The sequence below is a fragment of the Podarcis erhardii genome (assembly GCF_964252035.2).
Source record: "Podarcis erhardii genome assembly, chromosome: 8".
Classification (NCBI taxonomy): Eukaryota; Metazoa; Chordata; class Lepidosauria; order Squamata; family Lacertidae; genus Podarcis; species Podarcis erhardii.
The window spans coordinates 68,275,298-68,293,230 of NC_138499.1; the positions used below are offsets into that span (position 1 = coordinate 68,275,298).

Below are 17,933 nucleotides of genomic sequence, written 5' to 3' on the forward strand. Positions count from 1 at the left end.
AGTGACTAGGACCCAATTGCCAGGGGAATTGAATCCAACTAGTAGAAAGTCCATCACCTTGCCAACAAAGGTCCGTATAGTTAAAGCTATGGTTTTCCAAGTAGTGATGTATGGAAGTGAGAGCTGGAGCATAAAGAAGGCTGATCGCCAAAGAATTGATGCTTTTGAATTATGGTGCTGGAGGAGACTCTTGAGAGTCCCATGGACTGCAAGAAGATCAAACCTATCCATTCTGAAGGAAATCAGCCCTGAGTGCTCACTGGAAGGACAGATCGTGAAGCTGAGGCTCCAATACTTTGGCCACCTCATGAGAAGAGAAGACTCTCTGGAAAAGACGCTGATGTTGGGAAAGATGGAGGGCACAAGGAGAAGGGAATGACAGAGGATGAGATGGTTGGACAGTGTTTTCGAAGCTACCAGCATGAGTTTGACCGAACTGCGGGAGGCAGTGGAAGACAGGAGTGCCTGGCGTGCTCTGGTCCATGGGATCATGAAGAGTCGGATATGACTAAACGACTAAACAACAACAACAAGTAAAGAGTAACAAGTTTTACCATTCCTGCAATTGAGGGTTGGGCTAGGACTCAGGAAAACAGAGTTTAAATCCCCAATTAGATATAAATCATGCTGGATAACCCAAACTTCGTCACTGTTTCTCAATGCATCCTACTTCACAGGACTGTTGTGACAAGATAACCATGTGACCTGCTTGGGATTCGTTGTAGGGAAAGGGAGCTAAAAATGTAAGAAATAAGAGTTTAATGCTGCATCAACCACAATTAAGTATGATGAATGAGGCTAGCAACTAAAATATGTGTGTGTGTATTAACCTGTGCAACTAAATACTGCAACTCTCCGAAAGCTCTCTCTCACAGCCGTGGAGCAAGCTGTCAGTAAGCCTTCGGTGCTTGCAATAGTGAGCATGTTTGAATTTTATTGCGAGCAACAGGCAGTAGATGGAGCTCCAGTGCAGGTTAATTGTGAGCTGCTGCTTCTTTTCAGACTTTCAGCTGAATTGAAACACTTTGGTGGCCCCTGAGAAAGCTAGCCGAATCCCTTAACCTGCAAGAAGTGGGGTGTGCGAAAACAAGCTTCTTTCACACTACAGGGTTGGTGATCATGTCACTTGGTAGAATGAGGCAGCCGCCTCCGGCAGCTCTTTTGGGGTATCATGAAAAGAAAGGAAATGGATAGTAAAAATATAGCAATAAATTTAACTTGTCAGGGAAGGGGGAAAGTGCTTTTGTGGATTTTTTTGCCTTGGACAAGCAGCACTGGCTTCCGTGGTCCTTGGCATCTGTGTGTGTGTGTGTGTGTGTGTGTGTGTGTGTGTGTGTCTCTATCATCTATCTATCCATCATCTGTCTGTCTGTCTGTCTGTCTGTCTGTCTGTCTCATGGTATGCCCTGGTAGCAGGCTGTGCTCAGGATGCTGTCTGTGTTTGCATGTGTGCAGAAGAGAGATGGGGACCAATTACCCATTTAAAAAGGTAAAGGGACCCGCGACCATTAGGTCCAGTCGTGGCCAACTCTGGGGTTGCGGCGCTCATCTTGCTTTATTGGCCGAGGGAGTCGGCGTGCAGCTTCCGAGTCATGTGGCCAGCATGACTAAGCCGCTTCTGGCGAACCAGAGCAGCGCACGGAAACACTGTTTACTTTCCTATTGGAGTGGTACCTATTTATCTACTTGCACTTTGATGTGCTTTTGAACTGTAGCACTGTGTGGAGGGATGATGCAAAATACAGCTAGAGCACACTGTAGTTGGCAGGAGCTGGGACTGAGCAACGGGAGTTCACACCGTCGCAGGGATTCGAACCGCCGACCTTCCGATCGGCAAGCCCTAGGCTCAGTGGTTTAGACCACAGCTCCACTCGCATCCCCGAGAAGATGATGATGATGGTGATGATGATTATATTTATGAATAGCTTTCCATGAAATATCTCAAACTGATTCCACAGTAAAAACAATTAAAACAATTCATTGTTTGTTTGTTTGTTTGTTTGTTTGTTTATAAAAGCCATTTCAAATACAGTACAAATACAGACTAGGAAAAAGATCTCCAGACTGGACATAGAATACCAAATGCAGATTGGGATGAAAGCTTGCCCTCAAAAGGCTCTCGCTCTCTCTAATAGTAGCCTATTCTAAGCATTTTTTATCTTTTACTGTAGGCCCTCATTGAACACTTCTTGAAGCAGATGTCAAACAAATTAGTCTCTGTAAGAAGAAGCTAGCTAGAGGGGGGGGGGACCTTATCAAGTTTGAGCATAACAAACAAATTACTGGAGCTGAATGAGCAGCACGCCGTGATATATAAAGATTGAATAATTTCCCCAAATTAATCCATATCCAGAATAGACAACATTCCTTCTAAAAGCCAATAATAATAATAATAATAATAATAATAATAATAATAATAATAATAATAATAATAATAATATAAGAACCAAGGAAGGCCATGGGCAGGATTGCTGCATCGCAAGCAGTTAGAATGTCCCTTCCAACTCCACAATTCCATGATTCTAAGTATCTGCAAAAAACTAAAACAAGGAAACAAACAACAGTATTTTGTCCATCAATTTATCTGGTTCAACCGTTTATTCTACTTTTCATGGAGAAGCAAACCTGCCCAAGAAAAGTACACTTCTTGTTGGGTTGTGGCGGATAAAAAACAGGAAGGGGTGGTCAGCGTTGAAATCCTCTTCCATAATATGTGTAGAGGTGCATGTTGTTGTAATAACCACAGCAGTTGCCGCCGCCGCTTCTGCTCCCTCTTCGTTCACTTCTATAAATGACTTGTGAACAATATGGGACACATAGAGATTCCGGGCTTCCGACATTCCAGACAAATCTGCCTTTCTGCTGTTGAAGATATCCAGCAGTCCCAAGGCGGCCAAGTCATTTTTGAGGTTATAGCTCTCCTCCAGTTTAAATTTAGACAGATGCACATAAACGACAGTGTTTTCCATCTTTGCCGGGTGTGTCCACTCTAGGAGCTTTCCTAAGGTGAGGTGCTTCTCCAGCTGCAATTTAGAGAGAGAGAGAGAGAGAGAGAGAGAATGAATTGAACATACTGTATTGTTGCTGTGCCGCTTGCACTGCAACTACAGCATTTTGGCAATGCACCATTTGGAAAGGTTATTTTAGAGGAAGAAAGGGGGGAAACAGAAAGTCAGAATCACCTGTTCCAGGCCAGTGGAGCTATCCTCGATATCATAAGGCAGCAGGATCAGCATGCTAAATTCTTTTCCCTCGTAAGGAAGTTCTAGCACACGGCACCTACACTCAGGAATGTGCCCAAAAGGAAGCTTCTTTTTCAGAAACATCATATTCACTATCTTCTTTTCCTTCTGGATAGTTTTTTTTATATAAAAAAATACACAATGATCATATAAAAAGAGAATGTAAGCAAAGACTTCCATCATATTATATTATGTTGTTGTTATGTTATGTTAATTGTATTGTATTGTATTGTATTGTATTGTATTGTATTGTATTGTATTGTATTGTATTGTATTGTATTGTATTGTATTTATTTGCAAGAGTTCATACAGAGAAGGAGGATCTTGTAAAAAAACAAAACAAAAAAAACATATTAAGAGTGAAGCTGTGCTTTATACCATGGCAGAGGAATCTTACTTGGAAGAAAGTCAAACTGAATTCATTGGAACTTACTCCCAGAGCTAAGTGTGCACAGGATTGCAGCCGTTAACAGCATAATCAATTTACAGCACAGCTGTTTGTTCTTTGGCAAGGCCAATAAAATAATGACAGGGAAATGCTAAAACAAAGCCTGTTAGCCAGTGCTTTGCTTTCAAGTTGGCCAATGGAAAACTGGTCCAGAAAGTTCAATAAAATGCTTGCTCTTGGTTAAAATTTGATGGGGATCCAGAAGTATGCCAATCACAAACTGCTACGCCTAGTCATGAACAAGCAACCTTTTATATGTTTGGTTGTGAGGTGTATCCAACTAAGCTCTTCTAAGACTCAGCTATACAGCTGCAAATAAAACATTTTAAGTGTGTTGTAAAGTGCATTATACAAATGTGACAATAGATGGCGATGGTGAGCCTTTCAAAACCTTTTTTTAAAAGGCATTTTCACAAAGTTATTTTTTATGTGTCTAGATTCCACCTAAGAGTATTAATTTAGTAATGTCCATTAATGTTAATAGATCTATCCTTAGCCTGACTAACTTGGATGCAACCCAACAGCTCAATTGAGCTCATGTGATTCAGTGGTACTAACCCTTTCACCGCTGATAATTCAACCATTACATATTTAGTCCTATATATACCTTGTACATTGTACAAGTTGGAGGTACAAGAAAAAATCTGTATAGACTAAGCATTCAATTACCATATTCAATCTAAAAGGCATCTCCATAGTGAATTTGTTTTGAAACTTCTCTGCCCAGTCAGCTCTGAAGTAGATGGCATTCACCAGAACCAATTTCGTACATTTATCAATTGAATGTTCAGGTAACAAGTCACAGATTTTACCTTGAAGGAAAAGTTGCATAACAAATTATCTAGCTATTAAGAGCCAATACACACACAATATTATTATTAGAGGAGTAGGATTGTGCTGGAGTCACCCTTATTTTGTTCAGCCCCCAAATCTACCCTTTCCTTTTCATGGACAACCTCTTTAAAATAAAATTATACAAGTTTGAAATAGCAAATTGACGCTGTTCACAGCAGAATTGTATGTCCTCAAGAAACCTCCCCCGATCTCAAGTAGTTTTGCAATTTGAAATACGTATTTTTCGCTCTATAACACGCACCAGACCATAACACGCACGTAGTTTTTAGAGGAGGAAAACAAGAAAAAAAATATTCTAAACGAAATAGTGGATATATGATTTTTGTGGTTCATGCTGTGGCCACAGACATGTGATCTGACAGTGAGTTTGGAGTAGCCCAATGCAAAAATCCTGAGGATCCATGTGGATCCGTGCTTTGTAACCACGGAGGAGGGAAGGAAGGGGAACCATGGATCCTCTGCTCACGACTGCAGCAGATCCCCCCCGCCACCCGCAGGCATTCGCTCCATAACACACACAGACATTTCCCCTTACTTTCTAGGAGGAAAAAAGTGAGTGTTATGGTGCAAAAAATACGGTAATTTTTCATCTTAATAAAGCAATAAATGAATAAACGAAACAGGAAATGAAAGAGGAGTGGTGGCACTTGTTCTACCTAACAGGGCTGCTTTTACTCCCTGGCTGTTGACAATCACCTGGGTTTTGGGGTTTTGGCTCAGGTTTCTGTTGAATCAGGAACACCGAACTCAAACTGGATGCCATCAAAATGGAGGACTTCCATTAGGAAGTCAAGTATCACATGTGTCCCCATTCACACAATAAAGCAGGTGCGGTGTGGGAAACCTTTGGCTCTCCAAAGGTTGCTGACCTACAGATCCTATTATCCCTAGTCATGCTTCTTGCGCTGCTGGGAGTTGTGAGTATGCAAAATCTGGAAGGCCAAATGTTCTCCACACATGCTATGGGGATGACTCCTTGCCAGATTTCTCTCAGTACAAAGCAGTCCTAAAGGTTTTCTACTTTGCCTGGGTAAGGTTAAATAAAGTGTGAAGAATGGTCTTACTGGATTATATTTAGTTGAGATTTTGGTTTCCAACAGCAGCCAGCCTGCTACTTCAGTGGCATTTTATTTCCAGAGCAGTCCCGTTCATCTCAAAATTTAATCCCATGGTGTTCACAATAGATTATTCCAGGTAAATGTGCACAGAATTGCAACCTTGGTTAAGTTGCTGTTCCCGACAGTGAAGGCCTCTACAACACAGTCTCTTAAATCATGTAATGGAGTGAGTGAGTGAGTGTGTGTGTGTGTGTGTGTGTGTGTGTAGGGGTTTTAATTTAATGCTGTTGTGTTTTTTTAATTTTTTGCCACGGATGCTGAAATCATGGCAAATGAGGTTGACAAGCAATGGAACATAGTGCAAATTGCAAGAGAGAAAAAAGTGATGTTGGCTGTTCTTAGTAAAAGGTTTGGAAAGCTGAGATATTTCAAGAGCCACTCACCTTCAGTTTGGTCCTTAACCCACTGGTTCATTTGTTTTCGTGCATTGTCTGAATTATATCGGAAGTCCACTGTGGCTAACTCAGCTCTGTAGAACTTCTGAGTGCCAGCCAAAAAATCCTGGAGAAACCATAGAGGATAGCTGTCAGTGGGCAATAAAACCTTTTAGTCACCCAATTGGATTGGAAGATGCAATTAATCCTCCCATTCCGGAATGGAAAGAGTAATTATTTTATGGAGATTATGAAAGGAACTGTAGTTAATCTTACTCCGAGAAGACCCACTGAAGTTAATGGGACTGTCTAAATGTTGGTTCTCTTATAATGTACGGAACAGATAAAGAACACTGAGAAATCAGCAATAGCCTCCCTTCCACCACAAAAAATAAGTATACTGTACTCTGTTTTTTTTTTATTAATGAATATTTATTGGCATTTTCAAAAACCACAGAAAAACAAAAATAGACAGAAAAAAAATAACAAAAATCCAAAAATCCAAAACTTAAAAAACAATTAAAAACGCATAAAATTTCAGTTACTTATTTTCATTTAACTTATTTCTCAGACCTCCTCACACCTCCCCTTCTTGTATTCCAGTTTAAATTGTTAACTCAGCAAGTCCTTATTACTTATTTCTCAACTTTGACTTAATAATTTATTTTAACACGTTGTTATTTTACTTTTCCTCTTTCTTCCATTTCCTCATTTTTTTTTGCAAACCTTGTTTTCATTTAATTTAGACCATTTTAAAAACCAGTTTTAACTTATCCAAAATTAAACATCAATACTTATACATCATTACTCATTCTTAAACATTTTTCCTAAAGTATAAGTATATTCTGGGACAATACAGCCCTGTAGAAAAGGCCTATACACAAGGACGCTCCTTCAGTAATAGTGAACGGACTGTGAATGCGCACCTTCCAAGACTGGTCTGCATTATATTTAGTTATGACTGAACTGAAACCTTGGACAGAATGTTCATTAGGGGAAGTCTATTTCATGAAATCAAGATAATGTCATAATAAGGATTATAAACATGATGAATTTTTAGATGCATCCAAAAATGCCAACCACAATAAAATTGGTATCCATATCCCAGTGGTGGCAGAGCCAAAAAAGTCTAGTTTTTCTCCCTTCCCTACAAGGCGCAATACTGAGGAGGAGGAGGAGGAGGAGGAGGAGGAGGAGGCTGATTGGAAGTGCCACTCCCTTGTTAGAAGGCAGGCAGGTGGGGACTGGATGAGGGCAGACAGGTTAGTGGAGTTCATCTCAATGGACCAGCTTCCACTGCCTTATCCTTGTTGGAACAGCAACATTTGTGTGTGCATTTTTTTAAAAAAAGCATTCAAAGAACAGATGTTTTAGAGTGGACCTATCAGCTCACTGGACTGCAACAAACAAAGTCACTTCGTTTGAATTTATTGAAGATTCAACAACCAAGAATAATTGTATTGATGAGTTCATTAAATAACAGAGTCTAGAACCCCTTTCTCCACCCTGCTGACACCCAGATACTTTGGACTACAAATCCCATCACCCCTGTACCAGGTACACCCTTGTACCTGTCTGATTCTTTCTGGAGGGTACCAGATTGAGCAAAGCTAATCTAGGGTAATAGAAAGCAATTCTGGTGGCCAAGCAAATTCTCAAAGTTCCTTTACAGTCCAGCAAACAACTTACCTGCAAAAAGGTGTATGTCTTTTCTCCGTACAGCCTATTAGCCAGCTTCAATATATAGGGTGCACTACTCCTATTAATCTCAGTACTGAGTGCCTGGAATCTTGAATGAAGGTCTTCAACATCATCAAAGTGAAATGTCTGCATGGAAGGAAGAAATTCTAAGTCATCAGCATGACAGCCATTTAAACTGATGCCGATGAAGAAGCAGACTGCATAACAAACTTTCTGGTCTCCTAATGACACACACATAGTGTACAGTACAGTTGCTGTGTGGCAGAACTATTGCCAGAGAAATGATTACTGCTTTTAGAGTTCTTTTAAAAGGGGAGGGGGCTGTATGGAACTTTTACTAACAGAAATACAAGAAGACTTTGATGGCTCTGGTCGCCCTAACATATGATCTCCGTAGACAACTGGATCAAGGTGGGTCGGGACTGCTGATTCTCTTAGATCTGTCAGCAGCTTTTGATATGGTCGATCATGATCTTCTGGACCACTGCCTCACCGATGTGGGGATACAGGGCACAGCCCAACAATGGCTGTGCTCTTTTATCTCTGGTCGGGGACAGAGGGTTTCACTAGGGAGGGAGATGTCGTCGTGCCATTCCTTGGTGTGTGGAGTGCCACAGGGCACAATCCTCTCCCCGATGCTTTTTAACATCTTAATGCTCCCCCTTGCCCAGATTGTCTGGAGCTTTGGGCTGGGTTGTCACCAATATGCTGATGACGCTCAGCTCTATCTGCTGATGGATGGCCACACTGACTCAGCCCCGGACACACTGACCAGATGCTTGGAGGCTGTGGCTGGATGGTTTCGTGGGAGCCAATTGAAACTAAATCCTTCAAAGACAGAGCTCCTCTGCCTGGTTCGGGATGGCATGGGGATGAGGGACTAACTCCCTTCTCTTGCGGGGGCCCATTTAGTGCCAGTGCCTTCCATTAAGAGTTTGGGTGTAATCCTTGACGCCTCCTTTTCCATGGAGGCGCAGGTTACAGCAACAGCTAAGGCAGCATTTTTCCATTAAAATGCATTAAGCAGTTGGTCCCTTACCTTTCCCGCCCCGATCTGGCCACAGTGATCGATGCGACAGTCACCTCCAGGCTTGACTACTGTAATTCGCTCTACATGGGGCTGCCCTTGAAACTGTCCCACAAACTCCATCGGGTGCAGAATGCTGCAGCGAGGCTTCTCACAGGATCCCTGCCATGGGAGCATATTCACCCAGTGCTTTACCAGTTGCACTGGCTCCCGGTGGGGTCAGGTTCAAGGTGCTGGTTTTGACCTTTAAAGCCTATTGTGGCTTAGGGCCCTCGTAGTTACAGGACCGCCTCTCCTGGTATGCCCCACAGAGGACCTTAAGGTCCATGAATAACCATAGTTTAGAGCTCCTGGGTCCTAAGGAAGTCAGACTATCCTCCACCAGGGCCAGGGCCAGGGCCTTTTCAGTGATGCCTCCGACCTGGTGGAATGCTCTTTCCCATGAGACTAGGGTCCTACAGGATTTAACCTCCTTCCATCAAGCCTGATAGACAAAGCTATTCAGTTTGGCCTTTAATTTGAATTCAGCCTGATCTTTTATTTCCCTTCTCTTCCTTCCCCCTCTCCTTTTATGAAGATTACCCACTCTGAGACCCCACAGCTAATTCTCCCCTGGCCTCCTCGCTGGCCCAAGTAGGACTAATTCAGCCAGCTAGCCCTGGTGACTATCTAATGCTTATTGGATGGATTTCCCCCAAATTGATTTTTGAACTTTGAATTTTATTGTTATTCATGTTTTTATACCGTATTTTATGCTGCTTCCATGTTGTATTACAATTAAATGTTTTAAATGTGTTGTTAGCCACCCTAAGCCCAGTTCTCTGAACCGGGAGGGGCGGTGTATAAATAAAAATGTATTATTATTTATTATTAATATTTTTTTATATCTTCTGACACGCATCTGAGTCCAAACAAACCCTTCTCCTTCTATTCGGAATACTGTAAATGTAAAGGGTTTTTAATGATTTCTAATCTAGCCTTCTTAACAAAATAGCCAGAAATCCGTATAACCGCTGTCACACAAAACATAGAAATAAAAGCTTTGCTGACCTTTGAGAGCTGTGCTGCTGTGTTGCCTTTGGTACCCAGGAAAACCATAGCTAGGGCAATAGATATGCTAAAGGGTGAAAAGAAGATGTTGCCTGTTGAGTTGGATTCATTGAACTTTTGGAAGAGATCAAGGGCAAAATGTGTGTTTGCATTAGCCAGTTCATCCATGGTGAAATTCTGAAAGATTGAAATCAAATGAAAACTTCTGTTATGTTGTTATTAGATATGACTATTGACAAAAACACAAAGGGTACATAAAGCATATGTGGTGGTTACACTAAATCTCATTCTCATATATATATATATATATAATTTTGATTAATTTTTCTGTTTTACAATTTCCAACAAACATTTTACATACTTTAACATATCCAATGACTTCCCTTCTTCTCTTTCCATGGTTCATTTTGCATATCTTACATCCCTGCATATTTTACAATAACTATTCCAATCGGTTGACCACTGTTAACATCCATCAACAATTATTTGCTCTGTTGAATTTATCTTAATGCAGCCAGCATTTTCATACTAAATCTGGTCTTTATTGAGCAATTATTCTGTTTCATTCATCTTGGTCAGTTTTTAGGTATTCCATTAATCCTTTGTTCATGCTACACTTTTCAATGTCATTTCCCCATTGTGTTCCCATGCACACAAATTCTTTTTAAAAGTGGCTTTGTTGCACTAGGGTAGACAGAGTGCTTTAAACTAATTTAGCTGTGCAGACCTAAATTTCTCAGTCTGCGCTTGAATCCTTCCTGAAAAATACTGGCAGTCCAGAGGTTCACGTATAATAATCTCTCACACCGAGTCGCTTGGCTATGGAGCGATCCTGTGCAACTGCATTGACCGTGTCTAAGCATCACCATTTGGTTGGCAAAGCTTTTCCCTCACCAATGGAACACTGCCATAAAGAAGGGCACAGATTGGATGGGAAAGACAAATGCAATTAAGAGCTTTGAACGTGCAATTGAGACATTCACATACCACAGCTGCGTGCACTAACACCGCAGGGAAGCAACTTGGTGTGTGTACTGCTTCTTATTCCTAGGAAGGGGCCCCATTCCAAATTCTGTTAAAAGTTAATAAATTCCTAAAATTCTACTGTGGCCACTTAGGACAGGGGTCAGCAACCTTTTTCAGCCATGGGCCAGTCCACCGTCCCTCAGACCAATGGCGATGGGGAAATGGACTATATTTTGAAAAAATATATGAACTAATTCCTATGTCCCACAAATAACCCAGAGATGCATTTTAAATAAAAGCACACATTCTCCTCATGTAAAAACACCAGGCAGGCCCCACAAATAACCCAGAGATGCATTTTAAATAAAAACACACATTCTACTCATGTAAAAACATGCTGATTCCCGGACCATCCGGATTTAGAAGGCGATTGGGCCACCAAAGAAGAATACGAAATATTTCCTCAGGTTGGTCACACAGGAACAGTCAAGCTTCTTTTTCTTCTTTGGCGATCTCGTAGCCAAGTAAGATTGTCTTCCATAAACACGGTTTAAATAATGAGTCTGTAAGTGTCTGTGGAGGCCAATTCTGGATCCACACGTCCTTCCACAGTGGGGACACAGTGGGGACATTGGTTTTCGGGTGGGAGTTGATCATGGTGTGGATTTGCCAAGCGTGCCTTCCTCTTAGCACGTCTCTCCCTTGCATCCTGAGTTTGAGTGTCTTCAAAGCCCATGACACCTTTGGTAAAGGCTGTTCTTCAATTGGAGCACTCGCAGGTAAGTTTTCCCAATTGTTGGTGCTTATACTACATTTTTTAAAAAATTGCCTTGAGACAGTCTTTCAACCTCTTTTGTTGACACTTTCCATTTCTAAGTTTGGAATACAGCAGTTGCTTTGGAAGACAATAATCAGGCATCCGCACAACATGACCAGTCCAACAAAGCTGATGTTGAAGAATCATTGCTTCAACACTGGTGATCTTTGCTTCTTCCAGTACACTGGTATTAATTTGCCTGTCTTCCCAAGTAATGTGTAAAAATTTTCGGAGACACCGTTGATGGAATCTTTCGAGGAGTTGGAGATGGCGTTTATAAGTGGTCCATGTTTCACAAGCATACAGTAAGGTTGGTAGTACCATAGTTTTGTAAACAAGCATTTTGTTTCCCTACAAATGTCCCCGTCCTCAAACACTCTGTACTTCAATCAGGAGAAAGCTGCACTCGCAGATCTCAGGCGGTGCTGGATTTCGACATCAATGTCGCGCCAACCCTTCTAAAAGGCAAGTGCCTCGCTGCAGTTTTGCTCCCTATGATGGCAGTGTTGACTGGTGCAGTGACGGATTACCAAACAGGCAGAGCAGGCACCGGAGCCCCATGCCATTTTGGGGCCCCACGACAAAAGATAAAGCATTATTGATTTGATCTCAAAAGAAAATTGCAATCAAGTATTAGGAGATAATTTGCGAGGGAGTCCCTGAGATTTCGACTGCCCTGGGGCCTCCACAGGGTTTGATCTGGCACTGGACTCGTGTGGCGCAGAAGAATCGCATGGCGTCTCTGTTTACGGCACTTACCTGGCTGGCCGACAGGAATAAAAGTCGTCGTAGCCGGTCACTGCTTAAGCAGCCCTGTGAGAGAAAGCAGCTGTGGGTCGGCAAACTGTTAAGTGGTTGGGGTTGGTCTGGGGAGCAAGCGTCACTCTCTCCAGAGACCTGGGAAGGCTGAGCTGTATCTCAGGTGCTGGAGGGCTGGCAAAGGCCACTGAGGGAATGGGGTGGCTTCACCTTGGCAGGTGTGGCAGCAGGAATTTGAGGTAGAGGAAATGCAATACTAGAAAGGGAAGGAGGAAACAGCTTCAGAAATTGCCTAGGTATGTTTTATTACTCTTTCAGGGCCGCCTTTTGTATGTGTGTGTACACTGCTGTGTAATTAAAAATATATCAACGTGGCTTGCAGCAATAAAAACACAAAACTACCCAGTAAAAACCATTCAAAGCTTAACATCAGACCTCAGTTAACCCTTGTGGAAGGATGTATTCTTTTCTTTTTTAAACTGAGGTCTGATGTTAAGCTTTGAATGGTTTTTACTGTGTAGTTTTGTGTTTTTATTGCTGCAAGCCACATTGATATATTTTTAATTACACAGCAGTGTACACGCCTTTTGTATGTGTGTGTACACTGCTGTGTAATTAAAAATATATCAACGTGGCTTGCAGCAATAAAAACACAAAACTACACAGTAAAAACCATTCAAAGCTTAACATCAGACCTCAGTTAACCCTTGTGGAAGGATGTATTCTTTTCTTTTTTAAAAAAATCACCATAAACAAAATAAACAGTCAGTTATCTTGCATATATAACCCAACAGGGAGCATGTGAGTAACACATTATCCAAAGTATTGACTTTTGGATACAAAGCTTTTGATCAAATACAAAACGTGAAAGATTTTTAAAACCCAAAGCATCCATGCAGCTGTGACATGGTTGTTGTTTAGTCGTCTTAGCTGTGTTCGACTCTCCGTGACCCCATGAACCAGAGCATGCCTTGGAAACTCTCACTTTCTTCTCAAAGCTTTTCCTTTTTTATGTCCATGGAGTTTTCTTGGCAAAATACTGGAGTGGTTGCCAGTTCCTTCTCCAGGTGGATCACAGTTAGTCTAAACTCTTGGCTATGACCTGTCCGTCTTGGGTGGCCCTGCATGGCATAGCTCAGAGCTTCTTGGAGTTATTCAAGCCACTTCGCCATGACAAGGCAAATCCATGAAGGGGTGTGATATGGTAGCCTCACTCATCTGAGCTTTCCCAGAACAGCTAAGTGGTAGTGGTTTTTCCTATCATGAATAATGGTATTTGGGTTAAGATGACAATTGCTTTTCATATTGTCTTACGCATAAGAAGGATACAATACACGAGACAAGTGGAGATATGGTTACATCGATAATTACAGCTAATTAACCAGACAGTACATAGGAGGGACTTGTTCATGTTTCAAGACACTAGCTTTCATTATGAAATCAAGCCAGCCAGAAGTAAATTTGTCTTTCCTACTTTGTCCTCTGGACATCATCTGTCAGTCTTTTTCGGGCATAGGCAAACTCGGCCCTCCAGATGTTTTGGGACTACAACTCCCATGATCCCTAGCTAACAGGACCAGTGGTCAGGGATGATGGGAATTCCAGTCCCAAAACATCTGGTCTTTTTAATCTAGCTATTTCCCAGAACCAAATTTGTATTGGTTAGTTATCACTGTGCCTGCAAGGCATCTAGCAATCATGCATCTTCTTGTTGTAGTTTAGTCGTCTTAGCTTGTAATGTGACTTCTAAGTTCTCTGCTCTGCAAATCTGAGTTGTTCGGGAAGGATGTTTTCTTAATAGACTTAATAGACTACATACACCTGTTAGGAGAAAAGGTTTCAGCAGGTGTTTAAAAGCTGCACAGGCTAGCTATTTGCTCCCTGTCAGCAGATTTTTACTGGAGTCAGAGCAAACACATTTATAGGTAAGTTACTGTTTAAACAATTCTTTCTTTTTTACTGCTAATTCCACCCTTTGTTTGTCTTCAGCATGTGTGCTGTCCTCACCCATTAAGCCTACATAAAACTGAAAGCTGAAATTAAGGGTCCCATGCAGGGGCGTAAGAAGGGGGGTGCGGTAGGGGGTCTGCCCCGGGTATCATCCCAGAGGTGGGTGACAAAATTCTCCCAGGGCGGATCACGCTGCTGCGTGGGTAGAATGCCCCTCGGGATGCTCAAGCAGCTAGCTCTACCACTTGTCCCATGCTCTCTATTTTGGAACAATGAGTTGGAACATACAGAATCATAACATAGTCTCAATCCACACACCCTTAGTCTAACATATTATGAATGGGGCAAGTATGAGGTTCTCTAGGGGGAGGGGTAAAAGGTAAATGTAAAGGACAGTTAAGTTCAGTCAAATGGGGTTGTGTTGCTCGTCTCGTTTTCAGGCCAAGGGAGCCAGTGTTTGTCCACAGACAGCTTTCCAGGTCATGTGGCCGGCATGACTAAATCGCTTCTGGCACAACGGAACACTGTGACAGAAGCCAGAGCGCATGGAAACGCTATTTACCTTCCTGCCGCAGCAGTACCTACGTATTTATCTACTTGCACTGACGTGCTTTCAAACTGCTAGGTTGGCAGGACCTGGGACAGAGCTCCCCACCATTGCAGATTCAAACTGTCAACCTTCTGATCAGCAAGTCCAAGAGGCTCAGTTGTTTAGACCACAGCGCTACCCGCTCCTAGGGGGAGGATACTTTGGGTAACAACATACTGTATAGGCCGATTCCATGAGCTTCAAGGAGCCCCAGCTGATGAAGCATCTCGGCCCCAGCTGACCAAGTGTCAAGGTGTGTTAAGCAGACCTTATGAGGAGGTCTCTACCCCTCCTTTCCTTAACCTAAAGAAAACCCAAGCTCTTAGTAAAGTAACTTAAAACTACAAAAACAAGTTTGCAGGTAGAATGTCAGCAGGGGTGTGAAGGATTTCTAGTGTTTTGAACTCTTTGTCACATGTAGAACTATCTCCCTTGTTGGGCAGAGGTTGTGGGTGCCTCTGGGGTGCAATGCGCTGCTGTGAACATGTTTGTTCCCTTGTGTTGAAGGCCAACCTGGAAAAAAACTAAGAGAGGCAGAAAGGGTGGATGAGGCCTTTAGGAGCATTATAGATGGGCCCTGCTCCTAGAATCATAGAACTGTAGAGCTGGAATCCCCTGCAATGCAGGAATCACAACTAAAGCATCCATGACAGATGGCCATCCAACCTCTGCTAAAAAAAACCATCCGATGAAGGAGTCCACAACCTCCCAAGGTTCCACTGTCAAACAGCTCTTACTGTCAGAAACAGCTCTTACTGTCCTGGAGTTGAGTTGGAATTGCCTTCCTTGTAACCTGAAGCCATTGGTTTGGGTCTTACCCTCCAGAGCAGGAGAAAACAAACTTGCTCCATCTTCCATGTGACAATCCTTTAGATATTTTAAGATGGCTAGTGTATCTCCTCTCAGTCTCCTCTTTTGCAGGCTAAATATACTCAACTGTTCCTCATAAGGCTTTGTTTCCAGACCCTCTGTCACCCTCCTCTGCCCATGTCCCAACTTGTCAATATCCTTTTTAAATTGTGGTGCCCAGAACTGGACACAGTATTCCAGCTGTGGTCTGGCCAAAGCAGAATTGAGTGGGACTATGACTTCCCTTAACCTGGACTCTATACTTCTGCTGATGCAGCCTAGAATAGCATCAGCTTTATCCTTAGGTGATTATTCACCTGCTGTGAGGAAGCATGAGTCTCAGGCAAGGAGATGGAAACACCTCTTTACAAGGGACCAATTCCTTGGGGAATGAACAGATACCCTGTTGTGTTGAGAACACTTCTCCAGGAGGGCAGGGTGGAAGGATCCATGTAGTGGGTGGTTCAGTAATTAAGAAAACAGATAATTGGGTGTGTGTAGGGATATCGCGGAGTGGGTAGTGGGGTCCGGAGGGACCCCACTTCCCCACCAGCAGGCAGCCACGTCTACCTGCACGCATGACCTTCGGGTGCAGGGCAAACTCCCCCTCAGACAAGCCACGGCTGTTGGAACATTGTCCCGTGACCTTTTGCGGTCTCAGAAGTCTGCGGTGTCCTGTCTGTAACCTTTTCCCCCGAGACGTTTTGTCTCCTTCGTCATACACTGTGCAAGGGGGAAATGATGCTGTGGAACAGGTGCCAAAATAACTTTGTACCACCCCACGATCTTGGGACGGAAGATGTGCAAAGGTCACAGCCCAAAATGTATCTGCCTAGCTTGCATATATGTCTCAATAAAAAGAGGCTCCACAGGCTGGTCAGCAGCTCGCTACAGCCCACCTGTGCGCAGCTCACATGATGATCAACTCCTGTCTTGGGCCTTCACTTCAGGTGTGTTATGGGAATGCAGCTCTTTCTCACTGTCAGAGCTTTGCTGGTTCTGATTCTGAAGGTAACATACAGCTAATGCGGTCTGTTCCTAGCATTCAAAATAAAAATTAAAAAAATTATCCAGTGTCACCTTATAGACCAACTAAGTTTCTTCTGGTATAAGCTTTAATGTGCATGCACACTTCTTCAGGCACACAAAAGCTTATACCAGAACAAACTTAGTTGGTCTATAAGGTGCTACTGGACAGTTTTTTAATTTTTTATTTCAACTGTATCAGACCAACACGGCTACCTACCTGTTCCTAGCATTATTCACCAACATTAGAGCAAAGATGCACATGCCTGTGATGGATATGGGAATGGGCTTCTTGGGAATTTCTCCCTGACGGGGGGGGGGGGGGGTTGGGTGCAAAAGTTTTTCAACAGCATAAATGGATCTGAGTACAAGAATACTTTATATTTTTTGCTCTTGACAGGCTCTTTCAGCAACTATTACCTATCAGAAAATAATCCGGCAGATAGTTGGGGGAGAGGAAGAAGGAATCAACAGTGGGAATCTTAGCACCAATAATGTGGATAAATGTTGTACAGTCCAAAGCACTGTACTGGGTTGCTATGTAGGAAGCTGAAATCCAGGATCTGGATGGCGAGTGGGATGCAAATTTCAATGCAGACTCGTCTGATCCACCCCTCATAGACCAACCAAGTGTATGCTTTTAGAACTGTGTTGCTGGATCCCAGGATGTTGTGGATGTCAAACAGGGGTCAGCAAACTTTTTCAGCAGGGGGCCGGTCCACTGTCCCTCAGGCCTTGTGGAGGGCCAGTCTATATTTTTTTTTGGGGGGGGGGGGTTTGAACAAATTCCTATGCCTCACAAATAACCAAGAGATGCATTTTAAAATCAAAGGACACATTCTACTCATGTAAAAACACGCTGATTCCTGGACCGCCCGCAGGCCGGATTGAGAAGGCGATTGGGGCGGATCTGGCCTCCGGGCCTTAGTTTGCCTATCCATGGATTAGTACGTCTGTAAAAGCAGTGTCTTTGTGAAATGAGACTAGCCGAAATGAGGCTGTTTGTTATACTCAATTGGTTTGAGTATAACAAATTCAAAGAGCAAGAGAGGCTGCAGGAGAAGACAAGGGGCACCATGATACACAAAGATTGAACAGATTACCCAAATTAATTCATATCCAGCTTTGGAGCAACATCCCTTCTTTAAAAAACACACCTCTA

At 42.7% G+C, this 17,933-nt stretch overlaps 1 protein-coding gene across 1 annotated transcript; it reads right to left on the reverse strand.

The window, feature by feature from the left end:
• Positions 1 to 2,541: 2,541 nt before the first annotated feature.
• Positions 2,542 to 10,101, reverse strand: LOC309348064 (leukocyte elastase inhibitor-like). Its single transcript, XM_081873143.1, has 6 exons — positions 9,816 to 10,101; positions 7,727 to 7,864; positions 6,047 to 6,164; positions 4,360 to 4,502; positions 3,183 to 3,350; positions 2,542 to 3,023 (listed from the first exon to the last, which is right to left on the reverse strand). Exons 1-6 carry the CDS (start codon positions 9,981 to 9,983, stop codon positions 2,610 to 2,612), a joined length of 1,149 nt encoding a protein of 382 aa, XP_081729269.1. The 5' UTR covers positions 9,984 to 10,101; the 3' UTR covers positions 2,542 to 2,609.
• Positions 10,102 to 17,933: the final 7,832 nt, after the last annotated feature.